Source organism: Salmo salar, chromosome 01 (assembly GCF_965601325.2).
Source record: "Salmo salar chromosome 01, fSalSal1, whole genome shotgun sequence".
Classification (NCBI taxonomy): domain Eukaryota; kingdom Metazoa; phylum Chordata; class Actinopteri; order Salmoniformes; family Salmonidae; genus Salmo; species Salmo salar.
Genome location: NC_138291.1, coordinates 25,803,671 through 25,822,761, shown reverse-complemented (window position 1 = coordinate 25,822,761; position 19,091 = coordinate 25,803,671). Strand labels below are relative to the sequence as shown.

General features: G+C 44.1%; 1 protein-coding gene across 3 annotated transcripts in view; it reads right to left on the bottom strand.

Annotated features, from left to right (window-relative positions):
- LOC106582929 (dnaJ homolog subfamily C member 17) overlaps window positions 1-18,837 on the bottom strand; it is a 54,409-nt gene extending 35,572 nt beyond the window's left edge. For all 3 annotated transcript variants that reach the window (XM_014166661.2, XM_014166588.3, XM_014166751.3), the window contains exons 1-5: window positions 18,630-18,837; window positions 5,422-5,491; window positions 1,242-1,300; window positions 1,029-1,116; window positions 824-900 (exon numbers count right to left, since the gene is read on the bottom strand). In XM_014166661.2, the coding sequence (XP_014022136.1) occupies window positions 824-900; window positions 1,029-1,116; window positions 1,242-1,300; window positions 5,422-5,491; window positions 18,630-18,713 (378 nt within the window). In that variant the 5' untranslated portion in view covers window positions 18,714-18,837. The remainder of the gene's footprint in view (window positions 1-823; window positions 901-1,028; window positions 1,117-1,241; window positions 1,301-5,421; window positions 5,492-18,629) is intronic.
- Window positions 18,838-19,091: the final 254 nt, after the last annotated feature.

Genomic DNA, 19,091 nt, shown 5'->3' with positions numbered 1-19,091 from the left:
GAGGTGGCTGTGCGAGAGGGTCGAGGAGAGTAGGGGTGGCTGTGCGAGAGGGTCGAGGAGAGTAGGGGTGGCTGTGCGAGAGGGTCGAGGAGAGTAGGGGTGGCTGTGCGAGAGGGTCGAGGAGAGTAGGGGTGGCTGTGCGAGAGGGTCGAGGAGAGTAGGGGTGGCTGTGCGAGAGGGTCGAGGAGAGTAGGGGTGGCTGTGCGAGAGGGTCGAGGAGAGTAGGGGTGGCTGTGCGACAGGGTCGAGGAGAGTAGGGGTGGCTGTGCGAGAGGGTCGAGGAGAGTAGGGGTGGCTGTGCGAGAGGGTCGAGGAGAGTAGGGGTGGCTGTGCGAGAGGGTCGAGGAGAGTAGGGGTGGCTGTGCGAGAGGGTCGAGGAGAGTAGGGGTGGCTGTGCGAGAGGGTCGAGGAGAGTAGGGGTGGCTGTGCGAGAGGGTCGAGGAGAGTAGGGGTGGCTGTGCGAGAGGGTCGAGGAGAGTAGGGGTGGCTGTGCGAGAGGGTCGAGGAGAGTAGGGGTGGCTGTGCGAGAGGGTCGAGGAGAGTAGAGGTGGCTGTGTATGTCTTACCTTCACTAAGCCAGTGATTGGAACAGCTGTACTCTAGGGCTGACTGTGTGTGGTGCAGTGTTCAGGAGTTAGCGTGAGCTAAGCATCCGTTCTACTTTATCCATTCTCCAGGATGCATGGAATGGTTTTATCCACCTCACTACTCTAGGCCCATGTGTGTGGTTGAGGGATTGACATTGAAAGTGAACCGTGCCTGTATGATCTGTTCTAGGGTCAGAGTAGGAAACTAGGATGCTGTGAAGTTGTGTCTTTCTTACCTCCTCCTCTAGTGTTCTGGTGTTTTGGAACTGCTCTGCACTATGTGCCTCCGCCTGGCGTTCCCTGGCCTCCAAGTCTGTGAAAACCGTACACACACAGTAACACACACGCGCACACATACAGTTAGCATCATCCTGATAGCCAGTTTTGTGTTTTTAGGGGAAGGGTTGTTGAGTTGTAGTAGGCACAGGTCTGAGGGCTCACCTAGCTTGATCTTCTTCCTCTTAGCATCTAGCTTGTTGTTTCTCGCCTCCGCTTGTTTCTTGGCAGCGCAGATCTTATCGTAAGCAGCCTGACACAGAGGAGAGGAGGACAGTTTGATGTGATGAACAGTTGGAGAGAAGAGAGAAAGAGGGTCTGGTGGTGGTATGGATGGTGTGTGTGTGTGTGTGTGTGTGTGTCAGACAGAAGTCTTACCCTGGCAGCAGAATCAGTCAGCACCTCTAGGGCCTGGGACAGCTGGTGGAAGAGATCAGCTGGGGAAGAAACACCAAGGACACTGTCATAAACCACTTTCGAAAACCCACCTTTTTAGCCGGGCTTTCTATAAGTGATTGTTTTGCTTTCTATATTCATTTATACATACTGCGCTGTACTTACAGATAACTGCCAAAATAAAGCAAACACTTGAGTAAAAGCATGTGCTTCCACACAGGTGTGGTTTCTGAATTAATTAAGTAATTAACATCCCATCATGCTTAGGGTAAGGTATAAAAATGTCTAGTTACCCATTACTGGATAGAAAGAGAGCTCAGTGACTTTGAAAGAGGGGTCTCAAAGGAGCATAGGGGGATTAAAGTGTGTGTGTGTGTGTGTGTGTGTGTGTGTGTGTGTGTGTGAGAGAGATGGGAGATTCTGAAGCAGCGCCTGGGACAGCATTTTCCATTACTATCAACAAAACACCAAATTATGGAATTTCTCATGGAAAAAATGATGTCGCATCCCTCCAAAAGAGTTCCAGACACTTGTCGAATCTACGCCAAGGCACAATGAATGTGGTCTGGCGGCTTGTGGTGGCACAACACCCATTTAAACACTTTGTTGGTGTTTCCTTTATTTTGTCAGTTACCTGTACATAGAAACATCTAGAATCTCATATTCCTGCTCAGTGAGGACTTAAAGGTAAGATGTGATCGAGGGGACCATAGTGTATGTGTTGAATGTTAGCTTTAAAAACAACAACCAAATGGAACAAAGGTTAACAATACAAGGTAATGATATCTTAGTGAGCTGCTAACACGCAGGGAGAGGTCAGAGGAGGGGAGAGACTTGGTGGAGTGTGGAGGAAAGGACGGAAACGAGGCAGGGTTAAGAAACAAGCCGGCGTGTGCTCTGTGTGGTGTCTCTGTGCCAACACGGGACCCGGGGCTGAGATAAACGGAGACATTTCCTACATTAAAAGGTGCCTGGAGTCTCACGAAATCGGGTTCCTCTAATGATCCAACCGCACTTTTCCCACAAACCCACCCGGGCCTCTCAATCCATCTCCCATTAGGGAGCCCTAAGGGGACACAGGGCCAATCAAGAGTACCACGCAAACCTCCGGTGCTCGCCTCTCTCCAACCTTCCAGCCCCAAACCCAGAACCGCAAACCCCCAGCCCATAACCGGCCCCATTACCGCACTCCACTGCTCCAGCTTAATCACTCACTTATGGGAGTTTTTTTTCATCTTCTATCTAACGGGCATATACTTTTACTCCCTGTGAGGAAAGCGGCATAAACAGCAGGCTCTAGAGAGCTGCAAGTGGACGGGTCAACTTACCTACGCACATGGAATAGAGCTAGCTGAATCATTGGTCTGTGCAGCTCAGACTGTCACAGCACAGAGGGTGCATATAGGGGTGGGGATGGAAGGTGACCCCCCACCTCACCTCAACACCCCCCCATCCCACTTGGGGCTATAGTCTCAGGGCTCTTACCCTCTCATGTGAGTGGATAAATCACTGCATGTGATGTGAAAGTGCATATTCCTCACCATCTACTTTTCATTTCTGTGAAACTGAGCCATTTTATGCCACTCAGTCCCCTATTACCCCATTGTTTCTCGTTTCTTACTTAAATCAGGAATAGTTAAAAGGTATCCAGCAACCGCACAAACCTCACTTGAAAACATGCCTCACAAATGGGCCTTTTCCAGGGTGCCTTTCTTTTTTCACCTGACGCACAATTATATAGACATTTCCAAAACTGATTGTTGACATGTTTGTTGGTTACAGGCCGCGATAGGCCAGGGGGGCTGACTGGGGAAACGGTGGTCATTAGGGCCGGGACGATACCAGTATTGCGATATTTCTTCCATGGCATAAATGAAACAAACGTTTTGGTCCTTTAAAAACCTGCTGTATTTAAAATAGTGTGCTATAGCTTGGAAAATAAATGTGACTTTGGATGACAACATAATGATGTTTGTTTCCAACATTAGGGCTGTTTTTCTAAAGAAGTTAAATCCGAAGTGTTTTGTTTCCTTGTCACAAAACTAACGAGTATCGCAATATTGGATATCGTCTCAAACATACTGGTCATACTGTCTGGCTGGGACTGGCCCAGGTGGCTGGAGGGCTTGTGGGAAGGCTCTGCTCTGCTTAGCCAGTCTGTAGAGGGCTGTGGCCGGCCTGTCTGGCAGCATGGCACAGAGTGGAGCAGACTGTAGAGTTTTTTTTTATTTTACCTTTATTTAACTAGGCAAGTTAGTTAAGAACAAATTCTTATTTTCAATGACGGCCTAGGAACAGTGGGTTAACTGCCTTGTTCAGGGGCAGAAAGACAGATTTTTACCTTGTCAGCTCGGGGATTCGATCTTGCAACCTTTCAGTTATAAGTCCAACGCTCTAAACACTAGACTACCTGCCACCCCAGGTAGTCTAGTTAAGGCGTCCGCATACTTCACAAACGAAACAGTTCGAAACAGTTTGTGCATACAGTGCCTTCGGAAAGTAATCAGACCCTTGACTAACATTTTGTTACAGACATATTCTAAAATGGATACATTTAAAAATCCTCAGCAATCTACACACAATATCCCATACTGACAAAGCATAAACAGGTTTTTAGAAAACACAAAAAACGTATTTACATAAGTATTCAGACCCTTTGCTATGAGACACGAAATTGAGCTCAGATGCATCCCGTTTCCATTGATCATCTTTGAGATGTTTCTACAACTTGGAGTCCAACTGTGGTAAATGCTATTGATTGGACATGATTTAGAAAAGGCACACACCTGCCTATATAAGGTCCCACATTTGACAGTGCATGTCAGAGCAAAAACCAAGCCATGAGGTCGAAGGAATTGTCCGTAGAGCTCAGAGACAGGATTGTGTCGAGGCACAGATCTGGGGAATGGTACCAAAAAATGTCTGCAGCATTGAAGGTCCCCAAGAACACAGTGGCCTCCATCATTCTTAAAATGGAATAAGTTTGGAACCACCAAGACTCTTCCTAGAGCTGGCCGCCCGGCCAAACTGAGCAATCGGGGGAGAAGGGCCTTGGTCAGGGAGGTGACCAAGTACCCGATGGTCACTCTGACAGAGCTCCAGAGTTCCTCTGTGGAGATGGGGGAACCTTCCAGAAGGACAACCATCTCTGCAGCACTCCACCAATCAGGCCTTTATGTTAGAGTGGCCAGATGGAAGCTACTCCTCAGTAGAAGGCACATGACTGCCCGCTTGGGGTTACCAAAAGCCACCTAAAGACTCTCAGACCATGAGAAACAAGATTCTCTGGACTGATGAAACCAAGATTGAACTATTGGCCTGAATGCCAAGCGTCACGTCTGGAGGAAATTTGACACCATCCCTACAGTAAAGAATGGTGGTGGCAGCATCATGTTGTGGGGATGTTTTTCAGCAGCAGGGACTGGGAGACTAGTCAGGATCAAGGGAAAGATGAACGGAGCAAAGTACAGAGAGATCCTTGATGAAAACCTGCTCCAGAGTGCTCAGGACCTCAGACTTGGGCGAAGGTCCACCTTCCAACAAGACAATGACCCTAAGCACACAGCCAAGACAAAGCAGGAGTGGCTTCGGGACAAGTCTCTGCATGTCCTTGAGTCCGGACTTGAACCCGATCGAACATCTCTGGAAAGACCAGAAAATAGCTGTGGAGCAAAGAATGGGTGAAACTCCCCAAATACAGGTGAGCCAAGATTGTAGTGTCATATCCAAGAAGACTCAAGGCTGTAATTGCTGCCAAAGGTGCTTCAAAGTACTGAGTAAAGGGTCTGAATACTTATGTAAATGTTATATTTCAGTTTTTATTTGTAATAAATTTGAAAATATTTCTAAAAACCAATTTTTTCTTTGTAGTTATGGGATATTGTGTGTAGATTGATGAGGGGAAAACACAATTTAATCAATTTTAGAATAAGCTGTAACCTAACAAAATGTGGAAAAAGTAATGGTCTGAATACCTTCTGAAGGCAAGACACTGAACACACGCTATTCTCTCAATGTGCGTCTGGTCAGAATCATGGATGTGGCTGGTGGTGATGGTGTTCAGGTTTTACAATCATCTACAGAGGAAGAAAGCCGACATACAAGGTGAGGAGAAATGGACATTGTACCTAGGCTTTACTTGTGCCATGTCTTTTTCACTAACCTGCTTTTGGGTTGTCTGGGTTCTTGTCTGGATGGCAGGTCAAGGCTTTCTGTCGGTAGGCTTTCTTGATCTACAGGAGAAAATGAAATCAGATTTATCGAGTATTTACTTTTTTAGTATGCATGGACTTTGGTCAGCACATTATTATTATTCTCATTGTTATGTCCCAGTCCACTATGTTCAGTTGTCTATTGAAACCATAAAAATGTTGATCTGTGGTGAATTTTCCAGCCAAAAAACAAGTCACCCTTGTCCAATAACCTCCAGCCAAAAAAAAACTGTCCCTAGAGTGGATGAATATTTTTGTAGATGCATACAGTTAGTTCATTTTTTTCAGCTTGGTTGGACTTTGTGGTAGCGACTGTATACTGTTGTTGTTTCAAAATATCGCCTACAGGGTTCTTTTTCCTGAATATTCTAAACCGCTGTATGCAGTTTGGCAATCTAGAATCGCTGAAATATATTTCCAACACCAATTACTCTTTTGCATGCCATCACTGGCACGAAACGTGCATAAAAATGATGGTCCCATGGAAACATAATAAAAATAGTAAAAGATTGATAAAACTACAGGGGGTGGAAAAGTGTTCAGTGGTTGATAGGGAGTTCAGGTTTAGTTTCACTGGGGGGCCACATCAATATCTGCACCCATCCTTTGCTGTGCTTGTGATAATGTACTTTAAATAAAGATTGACTTGACTGCTGTCACCTTTATGCTGACAATGATTTTTCAAGATGGATAAATGTGGACTGTGTCGGCAGGAGAGGATGAGATTAGCTTCATTGGGGCCAGAAAAAAAAAGTTACAATAACATGCAAACAGCGTGCCATCGTCATCACGAAATTGGGAAGGCAGCCATTCATATCTTGGGTCTCAAGCCAAAACATTTTAAAATATGAGCGACCAAATTAGGAAACAAAACAATACTTTGGAGCACTGCAATCTTAAGTGAGGTTTTAGTCCTTTTCTTTTTTTACTCTGTTGTTCTCAGGAATGTTTCTTCGGCCCTTCTGCACGAGTTAATGACATGTTTTTCATTAGGCGAAGTCTACTCCTCCAGCGAGGAAGCAGGGCCCATTGAGAGAGAGAGAGAGCAGCTCTCTGAAGAGACAGGAAGTGCAGAGCGCCCAGCTTTTCAAACCACTCCTCTATCCTCAGTACAGACCCCAGTAGTAATCAGCCCTGCCAGCATTCTGCATGCTTTCACCTCCCCCCTTTCACCTCCTCCTCCTCTCTCCCTTGCTGCCAATCAATCAGATCCGTCCATTGGAACTGGATAGATCATGGACTCCTTTCTGGTCTGCACACCTGGAACTTTTGCATTGGATGCCATCTACTCTGGGAAATGCAACGTTTCCCTGTGTGTCTATTGTTTTGCACTATTGTAACAGGAATGTGCCAGAACATACTGTGCAGACCGACCAACTGACTGACTGTTAGTGAACTGAAGAGGATATGGTAATAAACTCAGCAAAAAAAAGAAACGTCCTCTCACAGTCAACTGCGTTTATTTTGAGCAAACTTAACATGTGTAAATATTCGTATGAACACAAGATTCAACAACTGAGACATAAACTGAACAAGTTCCACAGACATGTGACTAACAGAAATTGAATAATGTGTCCCTGAACAAAGGGGGGGGGGGGTCAAAATCAAAAGTAACAGTCAGTATATGGTGTGGCCACCAGCTGCATTAACGTCTATACTGCAGTGCATCTCCTCCTCATGGACAGCACCAGATTTGCCAGTTCTTGCTGTGAGATGTTACCCCACTCTTCCACCAAGGCACCTGCAAGTTCCCGGACATTTCTGGGGAGAATGGCCCTAGTCCTCACCCTCCAATCCAACAGGTCCCAGACGTGCTCAATGGGATTGAGAGCCGGGCTCTTCGCTGGCCATGGCAGAACACTGACATTCCTGTCTTGCAGGAAATCATGCACAGAACGAGCAGTACGGCTGGTGGCATTGTCATGCTGGAGGGTCATGTCAGGATGAGCCTACAGGAAGGGTACCACATGAGGGAAGAAGATATCTTCCCTGTAACGCACAGCGTTGAGATTGCCTGCAATGACAACAAGCTCAGTCCGATGATGCTGTAACACACCGCCCCAGACCATGACGGACCCTCCACCTCCACATCGATCCCGCTCCAGAGTACAGGCCTCAGTATAATGTTCATTCCTTCAATGAAAAACGCGAATCCGTCCATCACCCCTGGTGAGACAAAACCGCGACTCTTCAGTGAAGAGCACTTTTTGCCAGTCCTGTCTGGTCCAGCGACGGTGGGTTTGTGCCCATAGGCGTCGTTGTTGCCGGTGAGGTCTGGTGAGGACCCGCCTTACAAGAGGCCTACAAGCCCTCAGTCCAGCCTCTCTCAGCCTATTGCGAACAGTCTGAGCACTGATGGAGGGATTGTGCGTTCCTGGTGTAACTCGGGCAGTTGTTGTTGCGATCCTGTACCTGTCCCGCAGGTGTGATGTTTGGATGTGCCGATCCTGTGCAGGTGTTGTTACACGTGGTCTGCCACTGCGAGGACGATCAGCTGTCCGTCCTGTCTCCCTGTAGCGCTGTCTTAGGCGTCTCACAGTATGGACATTGCAATTTATTGCCCTGGCCACATCAGCAGTCCTCATGCCTCCTTGCAGCATGCCTAAGGCATGTTCACGCAGATGAGCAGGGACCCTGGGCATCTTTATTTTGGTGTTTTTCAGAGTCAGTAGAAAGGCCTCTTTAGTGTCCTACGTTTTCATAACTGTGACCTTAATTGCCTACCGTCTGTAAGCGGTTAGTGTCTTAACGACCGTTCCACAGGTGCATGTCCATTAATTGTTTATGGTTCATTGAACAAGCATGGGAAACAGTGTTAAACCCTTTACAATGAAGATCTGTGAAGTTACTTGGATTTTTACGAATTATCTTTGACAGGGTCCTGAAAAAGGGATGTTTCTTTTTTTGATGAGTTTACATCAGCAGTTAGAGAAGACCTTTTATGAACTATCTGATATGAGCCTCCCCTGGCCTGAGGTAGTCTGGGCTTGACCTGGACCTGGTGTGCTGTCCAGAGGTGGATGGGGGCAGAGCTGGCAGAGTGAACAGCATACGTGCATCTCTTAATGGTGACTTTTGAAACAGTTCAGTAGGATGGTGTTGTGAAGCTACACATTCTTACAGCCCTTCACTCAGGAGAGCGTACTATATACAGTAATATGCAGGTCTGTGGAACTATTTCAAGCAGCAACACTTCCCCCTCAGCCTCCTACACCCTCTCCTCTGACTCTGGACTTCCAGTAAAACTGGGATAAACTGAAAATGATCGACACCGACCACTTATTGCAGGCATTTTGCTGATATCATTCATTACAATATTAGCCTATACTAGAGAAATGTGAAGTTTGAAATGAAGTAAGTTTGCTAATGTGGGTGATGTTAATGGGACAATTGATGGCTACAACCGTCAAACTAGTTGTAGTAGTTTAAAGGATCATACAATTTAAAAAACGGATGCAAATTAATGTTTAAAGTTATTCTATTTATCATTATCTCATCAATTCAGACAATTTATTGAGATACAGATTTGTCCGTGTCACCCAGCTCTAACTTCCAGTCTCAATTCCCTTTCCTTTCCTCTACTAATCAGTCAGTCACTTTCTGCTCTGCTGTCTTTTTTGTCTCATCCCCTCTCCTGGACCACCCCCTCCTCTCCTCATAATCTGTTTCACAGAGTTCAGCACATGGCCAGCACATTGCCTCAGCCGAGGAGTGAGTCAGCGGCAGATGTCCTGTTGAGCAGCAAGATGAGCGACATGAGGAGCTCCTGAGTTACACAGCACTGCCACTGCCCAAGAGAAACACCCGGCCAGCTGAAGAGGTCAGGTCATGTCTTCAACTCACATAGCAGATTTTGCCATCATGAGACCAATTTAATAGGATTACATGTCTCTGTCATTGTGTAAGGTCAAAGTAGGTTTCTCCAGCTGTCTGGACATCTAAACAGCTCTTAAACAAGTGCAGCCAGTCAACAACGCCGCTGTGCTGAAAAGCAGTCACACTAGAAATTAACAACGCTAGTCAATCAAATCCTCTCCGAGAGTGGCTACCTCACCTCCCTGGGGGAGGGGGAGGAAGAGATCCCCTCTCTGTTAATAACAGCCCATTTGGTGAATGCGTACCTCCCCCCCGCCTCATCTCGCTATCCCTCATCTACTGCTGGCACATGAATACTGCTCCCCCAGCTCAGAATTTTGTTCAATAATACATGATTGCTCCCATCAATGCAGTAACACGCAAGCCCTAATTGAGGTAAAACCAGGATCCAAGTTTAGAGTTTGCTAATTCAGTGCTAAGTGAGAGTAGAAATCTCAGGTTGAGTGACAGGTCCTCCCTGAATGAGGAGGGTCAATAACTGTGCCATCTACTAGCCTACCGCTCATTACAGTTTTTTCCAGTGCTGGATATCCTAAATCAATTATGAGAGAGACCTCTTAAAGGATCCAATGAACCATAAGACTAATGAGGCCCAAGCTAGAATCAAGCCCATCCCTCACTCCTAAGCAGTGGGCTACTGTACTTTACTTGCAGTACCAGCAGGCACACAGTAGCCCAAATGGTTGGTGCCTGAAGAAATCAAGCGCTTTCTGCCACCCGCTGCCTGCCACAGTCTTTACTGCATGCCCACATCTTGTCCTCATTACCCCAGTCTGTGGTGACTATTACAGCTGACAACTGGCCCCAGAAACCACAGCACTGCCCCAACAGGACCCACATGGGTGGTTGATTAGGTAGCTGCCTGCTTTGCCATGGGGCCATCCTCCTTAAATCACACTGATCTGGCCTTTACAGGAAATTATCAGCTAGAGAAAAAGATAGAGGGAGGGTAAGAAGGAGAAGGAGTACAAGGGAGAAAGAAACAAAACGATAAGAGCTACAGAGCATGGGGATATAGAGTGGAAACTGTGTGTGCGTGCGTACGTCTGCCTAGTAAGATATAATTGCAGTTCAGCTTCCAAAATGCGCACTGAGCGAGCATAGTTCGCCTGACAGGAACATTTATTTGGGACAGTGATACAATTAGCGTGAGTGGGGCCTGTCAAGGGCCAGCTGAGTTACCCACACACCCAAGGAAAGGGTCTTCTTCTGCATGGATGCAGGCAGCAGAGCACAAGGGTAGGATAAGTGTCACTCTATTCCCCCTCACTCCCTCAGCTAGCTACGCTACAGTGCCATGAGTTACAGCTGTTTGTGCCATGGAGCCCAAACGTTACTGAAGTCAGGGCGCCAGACACGAAGAGCGATAGGAATGAGAGGAAGACGCTCCACATGCAATCGCTGTGTGTCATGATAACGTCCACAAAGACATCTGCTGGTGAATGTCTGCACAGAACTCAGACAGCTAGATTGTGTCCACATATAAAACAGTTACGGTATATTGTGCTTTATTACCCAACAGAAATAGCACCAGCAAGCCACATACAGTAGCTAAATCTTATTGAATTTGTTTGTGCCTTAACTGTGTCCAGTCTTTTCCCTTCTTCTGCTCTCTTAGTAAGTAAAACAGCCACTTGTTTATCCCTGCTGAAATGCAGGAGCATGTGGCTGAAAAGTGATAGCTAGCCTGTTTAACTGTGTCGGCTACAGGATAACTCAGTGGCGCAAAAGGAACTCCCAAGCTAACAACGAACATTCCCACAACTTTAGAGAATGTTCCCTTAAGAGTCACATTAGGTCATTAACTAACAATTTCATAGGAATGTTCCGGTGATGTGCTAGGAATGTTTCCAAGAGACCATTCCCTTAGTGTCCAATTTAAATTACCCAGAACGTGGTTAACATGTTCTCAGAACTTAAGATATTAACTAGCTGTCGCCATTGGCGTCGGCTAACGGGGATCCTAATAAATCTAGACACGTTTCATGGGAACATTGCAAGAACATTCATGTGTCCGTTCCGTGGGTTAGGAGAATATTCCATCAATGTCCCACCAAACATACACAGAACATGGTTGCCATGTTCTCAAAACATAAGATATTAATGTTCTTGACACATTTCATGGGAAAGTTGCAAAAGCATGTTTATAAAAAAATATACCCCACCGTTCAAAAGTTTGGGGTCACTTAGAAATTCTTGTTTTTGAAAGAAAAGCAATTTTTTTGTCCATTAAAATAACATCAAATTAAATCAGAAATACAGTGTAGACATTGTAAATGACTATTGAAGCTGGAAACGGATGATTTTTTTATGGAATATCTACATAGGCGTACAGAGGCCCATTATCAGCAACCATCACTCCTGTGCTCCTGTGAGCGAAAACTATGGTGTCATTTCAGTCTCACAATTCGAATGCGCATGGGGGCATGTCAAGAGTGTGGAAAATAATGTTGAGAGTGGGTGGAGAGAGTTGAAAGTTCAGATAAAAATCTTAAGGGTGCAGAGGATCATGTTGAGGAACAGAGATAGTTGAGAGCTCGGACACAAATGTTGATTGGCCAGAAAGTGGAATTGGGAGCAAGAAATGAAGTGTAGAGCACAGCATCTCCCATTTCTCGGTATACTTGCCTGCGCTCTCTCGAAATGTAGCTGTGCTTGCATGAAATGATCTCTGTGTGCTAGCAAATCTAGAATGACATGTTACTCAAATAAGATAGCCAGCTTTATCGACCAATCATAGCAGTGCTTTTAGTTACAATGCCAGTGATTGGCTAGCTAATTTGGAAGGCTGGATCAACATGTTCACATCTCCAGGTAGCTAACTGGTAGCCATATTGCAACATGGAGGACTTCCCACAAGGCGCTTCTTCTTTTAGGTAAGAAAGCTAGCTAGCTAATTCAGCCTAATGCTATATTTCAACGTGTTTTTGATTATCTAATTTATGTAAAGATTTTTTAGTGGATATCTGTACTGGTACACTCAGTAATTCCAGTTTAGCTATAAATATTTGATGATGTGATGTCATATTTTCTACATTGTAGAATAATAGTGAAGACATCAAAATTATGAAATAACACATATGGAATCATGTAGTAACCAAAAAAAAGTGTCAAACGAAAAATATATTTTAAGTAGCCACCCTTACACACTCTTGGCATTCTCTCAATCAGCTTCACCTGCAATGCTTTTCCAACAGAAAGAGTTCTCACATATGCTGAGCACTTGTTGGCTGCTTTTCCTTCACTCTGCGGTCCAACTCATCCCAAACCATCTCAATTGGGTTGAGGTCAGGTGAATGTGGAGGCCAGGTCATCTGACGCAGCACTCCATCACTCTCCTTGATCAAATAGCCCTACACAGCCTGGAGGTGTGTTGGTTCATTGTCCTGTTGAAAAACAAATGATAGTCCAAATAAGTGCAAACCATGTTCTGCGTATCTTTGGTGGGACATTGATGGAATATTCTCCTAACCCTCAGAAAACGGGACACTCAAACAGAAGAACATTACGGGTAATATACCAATTCTAGGGAGAACGTTTTTTTTTTATCTGGGTCCAGATAACGAGTCACTCAGTGATGTGCATAAACCACAGGTTCCAAGCTACCAACTCCAGCTGCTTGGCTATAATATCAGCAACCCAAAATGAGAGCAATTTCGATACCAGAGATAACGACAGATCATTCAAACCAGGAGTAACAGGAAGCCGGGATACGTCAGGGAATGGTTTACAAGTTGTGGTAAGCCCACATTAACATGTTCCTGGAGGGGTATTTCCTCTCTCAATGATAAACAGCAGTCCTGTTGGTGTAGCATTGGGCAAAAACAACTGTGACAAAGTAGCTGTCTTCATAGATTTCACCACTTGGTTTTAAGGCCTTCCAGTCCCCACACACTCACTTGTGTACGCACTACAGCAAACTATCTATCCTGACCATCAGTAGACCTCACAGAACTTGACTCGCAATTTCGGAGACTCTTTCTGTCAAAGCCACAACCACTAACTTCCCCAACATACTCCTCTGGGGCGGATGGGACTTTGAAATCCAATTAAGTCTAGAATATGCATATAATTATTGGCTTTGGAGAGAAAACGCCCTAAAGTTTCTAAAACTGTTTGAATGGTGTCTGTGAGTATAACAGAACTCATATGGCAGGCAAAAACCTGAGAAGATTCTGAACAGGAAGTGGCCTGTCTGAAGAGTTGTTGTTCATCTTGGCTCTTTTTATTGAAGACTGAGGATCTTTGCTGTAACGTGACACTTCCTACGGCTCCCATAGGCTCTCAGAGCCCGGGAAAAAGCTGAATGATATCGAGGCAGCCCCAGGCTGAAACACATTATCGCGTTTGGATAGTGGCTGGTCAGAGTACTCTGAGACTCATGCTCTTGCACGAGATGTTTTTATTTTCTCTCTCTTTGTACGTATACACGCTTTCCCGGTCGGAATATTATCGCTTTTTTACGAGAAAAATGGCATAAAAATTGATTTTAAACAGCGGTTGACATGCTTCGAAGTACGGTAATGGAATATTTAGAATTTTTTTGTCACGAAATGCGCCATGCTCGTCACCCTTATTTACCCTTTCGGATAGTGTCTTGAACGCACGAACAAAACGCCGCTATTTGGATATAACAATGGATTATTTGGGACCAAACCAACATTTGTTATTGAAGTAGAAGTCCTGGGAGTGCATTCTGACGAAGAACAGCAAAGGTAATAACATTTTTCTTATAGTAAATCTGACTTTGGTGAGTGCTAAACTTGCTGGGTGTCTAAATAGCTAGCCCTGTGATGCCAGGCTAGCTACTTAGAATATTGCAAAATGTGCTTTCACCGAAAAGCTATTTTAAAAATTTGACATATCGAGTGCATAGAGGAGTTCTGTATCTATTATTCTTAAAATAATTGTTATGTTTTTTGTGAATGTTTATCGTGAGTAATTTAGTAAATTCACCGGCAGTGTTCGGTCGAAATGCTAGTCACATGCTAGTCACATGCTAATGTAAAAAGCTGGTTTTTGATATAAATATGAACTTGATTGAATAAAACATGCATGTATTGTATAACATAATGTCCTAGGGTTGTCATCTGATGAAGATCATCAAACGTTAGTGCTGCATTTAGCTGTGGTTTGGGTTTATGTGATATTATATGCTAGCTTGAAAAATGGGTGTCTGATTATTTCTGGCTGGGTACTCTGCTGACATAATCTAATGTTTTGCTTTCGTTGTAAAGCCTTTTTGAAATCAGACCGTGTGGTTAGATTAACGAGAGTCTTGTCTTTAAAATTGTGCAAAATAGTCATATGTTTGAAAAATTGAAGTTTTTGCATTTTTGAGGTATTTGAATATCGCGCCACGGGATTACACTGGCTGTTGAGTAGGAGGTTAACCTCGAGGCCCTGGGTCTGAACCCGGCCCTGTGCAACTGGGTCTTGGACTTCTTGACGGGCCGACCCCCAGGTGGTGAAGGTAGGAAGCATCCCCTCCACTCCGCTGATCCTCAACACTGGGGCCCCACAAGGGTGCATGCTCAGCCCCCTCCTGTACTCTCTGTTCACCCATGACTGTGTGGCCAAGCACACCTCCAACTCAGTCATCAAGTTAGCAGATGATACAACAGCAGTAGGCTTGATTACCAACAATGACGAGACAGCCTACAGGGAGGAGGTGAGGGCTCAGGGAGTGTGATGCCTGGAAAATAACCTCTCACTCAACGTCAACAAAACAAAGGAGATGATTGTAGACTTCAGGAAACAGCAGAGGGTGCACCCCCTATCTACATCGACGGGACCGCAGTGGAGAAGGAAAGCTTCAAGTTCCTTGGCGTACACATCACTGACAAACTGAAATGGACCACCCACATAGACAGTGTGGTGAAGATGGTGCAACAGAGCCTCTTCAACCTCAGGAGGCTGAAGAAATTTGGCTTGTCACCTAAAACCCTCAAACTTTTACAGATGCACAATTGAAAGCATCCTGTCGGGCTGTATCACCGCCTGGTACGGCAACTGCACCCCCCGCCACCACAAGGCTCTCCAGAGGGTTGTGTGGTCTGCCCAACGCATTACCAGGGGAAAACTACTCACCCTCCAGGACACCTACAGCACCCAATGTCACAGGAAGGCCAAAAGGATCATCAAGGACATCAACCACCCAAGCCACTGCCTGTTCACCTGACTATCATCTAAAAGGCGAGGTCAGTACAGGCGCATCAAAGCTGGGACCGAGAAACTGAAAAACAGCTTCTATCAAGGCCATCAGACTGTTAAACAGCCATCATTAGCACATAAGAGGCTGCTGCCTATTAGGCATACCCTAGAAATCACTGGCCACTTTAAGGAATGGAACACTAGTCACTTTAATAATGTTTACATGTCTGGCATTACTCATCTCATATGTATATACTGTATTCTATCCTATTCTAGTGTATCTTAGTCCAGTTCCGCTCTGACATCGCTCGTCCATATGTATATAGTCTTAATTCATTCCTACTTAGATGTGTGTATAGGGTATATGTTGTGTAATTTGTTAGATATTACTTGTTAGATATTACTGCACTGTCGGAGCTAGAAGCACAAGCATTTTGCTACACCCACAATAACATCTGCTAATCACATGTATGTGACCAACCAAATTTGATTTGACAGCAGAATGGCCTTACTGAAGAGCTCAGTGACTTTCAACATGGCACCGTCATATTATGCCACCTTTCCAACAAGTAAGTTTGTCAAATTTCTGCTGTACTTGAGCTGTCCCGGTCAACTGTAGCTGCTGTGAAGTGAAGTGATAGGCCACACAAGCTCACAGAACGGGACCACCAAGTGCTGAAGCACGTAGTGCGTAAAATTCATCTTTCCTCAGTTTCAACACTCACTACCTAGTTCCAAACTGCCTCTGGAAGCAACGTCAACACAATAACTTATCGTCAGGAGCTTCATGAAATGGGTTTCTATGGCTGAGCAGCCGCACACAAGCCTAAGATCACCATGCGCAATGCAGGCGTCGACTAGAATGCTGTAAAGCTCACCCCCATTGGACTCTGGAGCAGTGGAAACGTGTTCTCTGGAGTGATGAATCACGCGTCACCATCTGGCAGTCCGACGGACAAATCTGGGTTTGGCAGATGCCAGGAGAATGCTACCTGCCCGAATACATAGTGCCATCGGTAAAGTTTGGTGGAGGAAGAATAATGGTCTGGGGCTATTTTTCATGGTTTGGGATAGGCCCCTTAGTTCCAGTAAAGGGAAATCTTAACACTACAGCATACAATGACATTATAGACGATTCTGTGCTTCCAACTTTGTGGCAACAGTTTGGGAAGGCCCTTTCCTGTTTCAGCATGCATAACAATGTCCCCATGCACAAAGCGAGGTCCATACAGAAATGGTTTGTCGAGATCGGTGTGGTAGAACTTGACTGGCCTGCACAGAGTCCTGACCTCAACCCCATCAAACTTATTTTACATATTAGTAAAGACAAGATTAAATTGAGAATAGTTTGATGGGTGAAAATATGATCACTTGATAAGAGAACAGCTGTCAGCCTGAGGCAAGCAGAGTGCAAGCTTTTGTTGTTAATTTATCAAATCATCAATAGCCTAGTCACATTATGCAGCCCATATACGTTTTAATTTCTAAGGCATTCTAAGGTTTGTATAATTCACAACTAAAGTTGCTAAATAACTCTAAATCTAGCATATAGGACCTGTGTCAAATTATCAACATAGCCACTTCATATGCGCACTCGCTCTGTAATGGGAAAAACATCCTTCCTATTTTAATAAGCTTAATTAATTTATATTCTTCTTACTATTTAACCTGATAAAATAATAGCACTTATAAACATATCTTGTCAGCTAAATTAACAAGCCTACAGCCTATGGCATGGGAGTATAGCCAGATAACATAGGCCTACAGTAGGCAAACTCATTCTGTTCTTCTGAAATACGTTTTCTTTATATCATAATGTTTCTTTAGATCTGACTGAAATAAATAATGGATTTATTATGATGATGTATATTAAATAGATTTATTTTACTTTATGTTTCAAAGGTGGACATCAGCGGCTAGTATGTGTGGAGGCCTGAAGATGCTAAACGTGTTTATGTTAATTAACGGTCAATTACCATGAGACCGGTAGTCTTTTGCATGACAATAACCTGCAGGCAAAATTTTATGACCGCCGCAGCCCTATCAAAAGTCCCTCCCTGTTCCATTTGCTTCAGTTTGAGAAACGTTTTGCAACAGAATCCGCGGGATGAATACATCCCTGCAGAAAACCTAGATGGCTGGCTCTGTTGTCTCTGAATCAGTGGTGTAAAGTACTTAAGTAAAAATACTTTAAAGTACTACTTAAAAGTACTCGTTATATTTTTACTTCAATACATTTCTAAAGAAAATAATGTGCTTTTTACTCCATACATTTTCCCTGACACCCAAAATTACTTGTTACATTTTTAATGCTCAGCAGGACATTACATTACATTTACTTGTGATATTTAAGTATATTTAAAACCAAATACTTTTAGACTTTTACTCAATTAGTATTTTACTGGGTGACTTTTACTTGAGTCATCTTAACAGAAAATATCTTTACTTTTACTCAAGTATGACAATTGGGTACATTTTCCACCACTGCGCTAAATCAAAAACGTCATCATTCATAGGACTACAGAATTACATAGAATTGTGAATGGTACTATGCCGCCACTTAGTGGCCATTTGAAGATACTTTACTCGTAGAACACACAGGGCAAGTTGTACCGATGCACCAAGTCTGGAACCAACAGAACTCTGAACAGCTTCTACCCCAAGCCATAAGACTGCTAAATAGTTAACCAAACAGCTACCCCAGACTATCTGCATTGACCGACCCATTTTTGCACTAACTTTTTTGACTGCTGCTACTGTTCATTATCTGTCACTTTATTCCTAGTTTTATGGCCATATCTACCTCGTACATCGACTCGGTACTGCGTGTATATAGCCGTTATCGTTTTACTCATTGTGTATAATTATTAACGTGTTACGTGTTTCACTTTCAATTATGTGTCTATTTTATATCTCCGAAATGTTGGGAAGGGCCCGTAGGTAAGCATTTCACTGTAGTCTACACCTGCTTTTTACGAAGCATGTAACGAATACATTTGAATTGTTTTATTTGTACTGTACCAACTAGCTAACTAAACTACTAATAAACTACAAGGCGTCAAAGTTTGCAAGCGAACTAACGCTAGCTAGCGTAGTTAGAATCTTAGCACGTTAGCTAGCTATCACTCACCTCTTTCGCCGTCGCTGTGCCGTCTATACCCAGTAGACCATACAGGTCCATCTGCAAAAGGTCTTTCGCCTTATTTCCTGTCATTTTATATTTATTTACTACAATAAAATACCAAAACAAACGAAATATCAACGTCCTGAAGATGTTTGTTGTTGTAGCATTTGGGTTGGACGTTTTGAACTTTCAACTCGGACGCATCCACTTCCTGAAAACAATGCATCATGGGAGGTGTAGTTAAAGTGCGCTAAACAATTTATTACGGACTCGCATGATAATTGTGAAATAAAATTGTAGGTATTGACCTTCGCAAGCATTTTGATTGTATGTTTTTTAGTTTGGTATATTCAAATACTTTTCCTGGCTTTAATGTGATCCGTTTCAGATATCATTGTTATATGAACATTTTGAAAATAATGAAAAAATAAATTACATTTTTGGAGTCAATGTGTAAAACGTAAACCC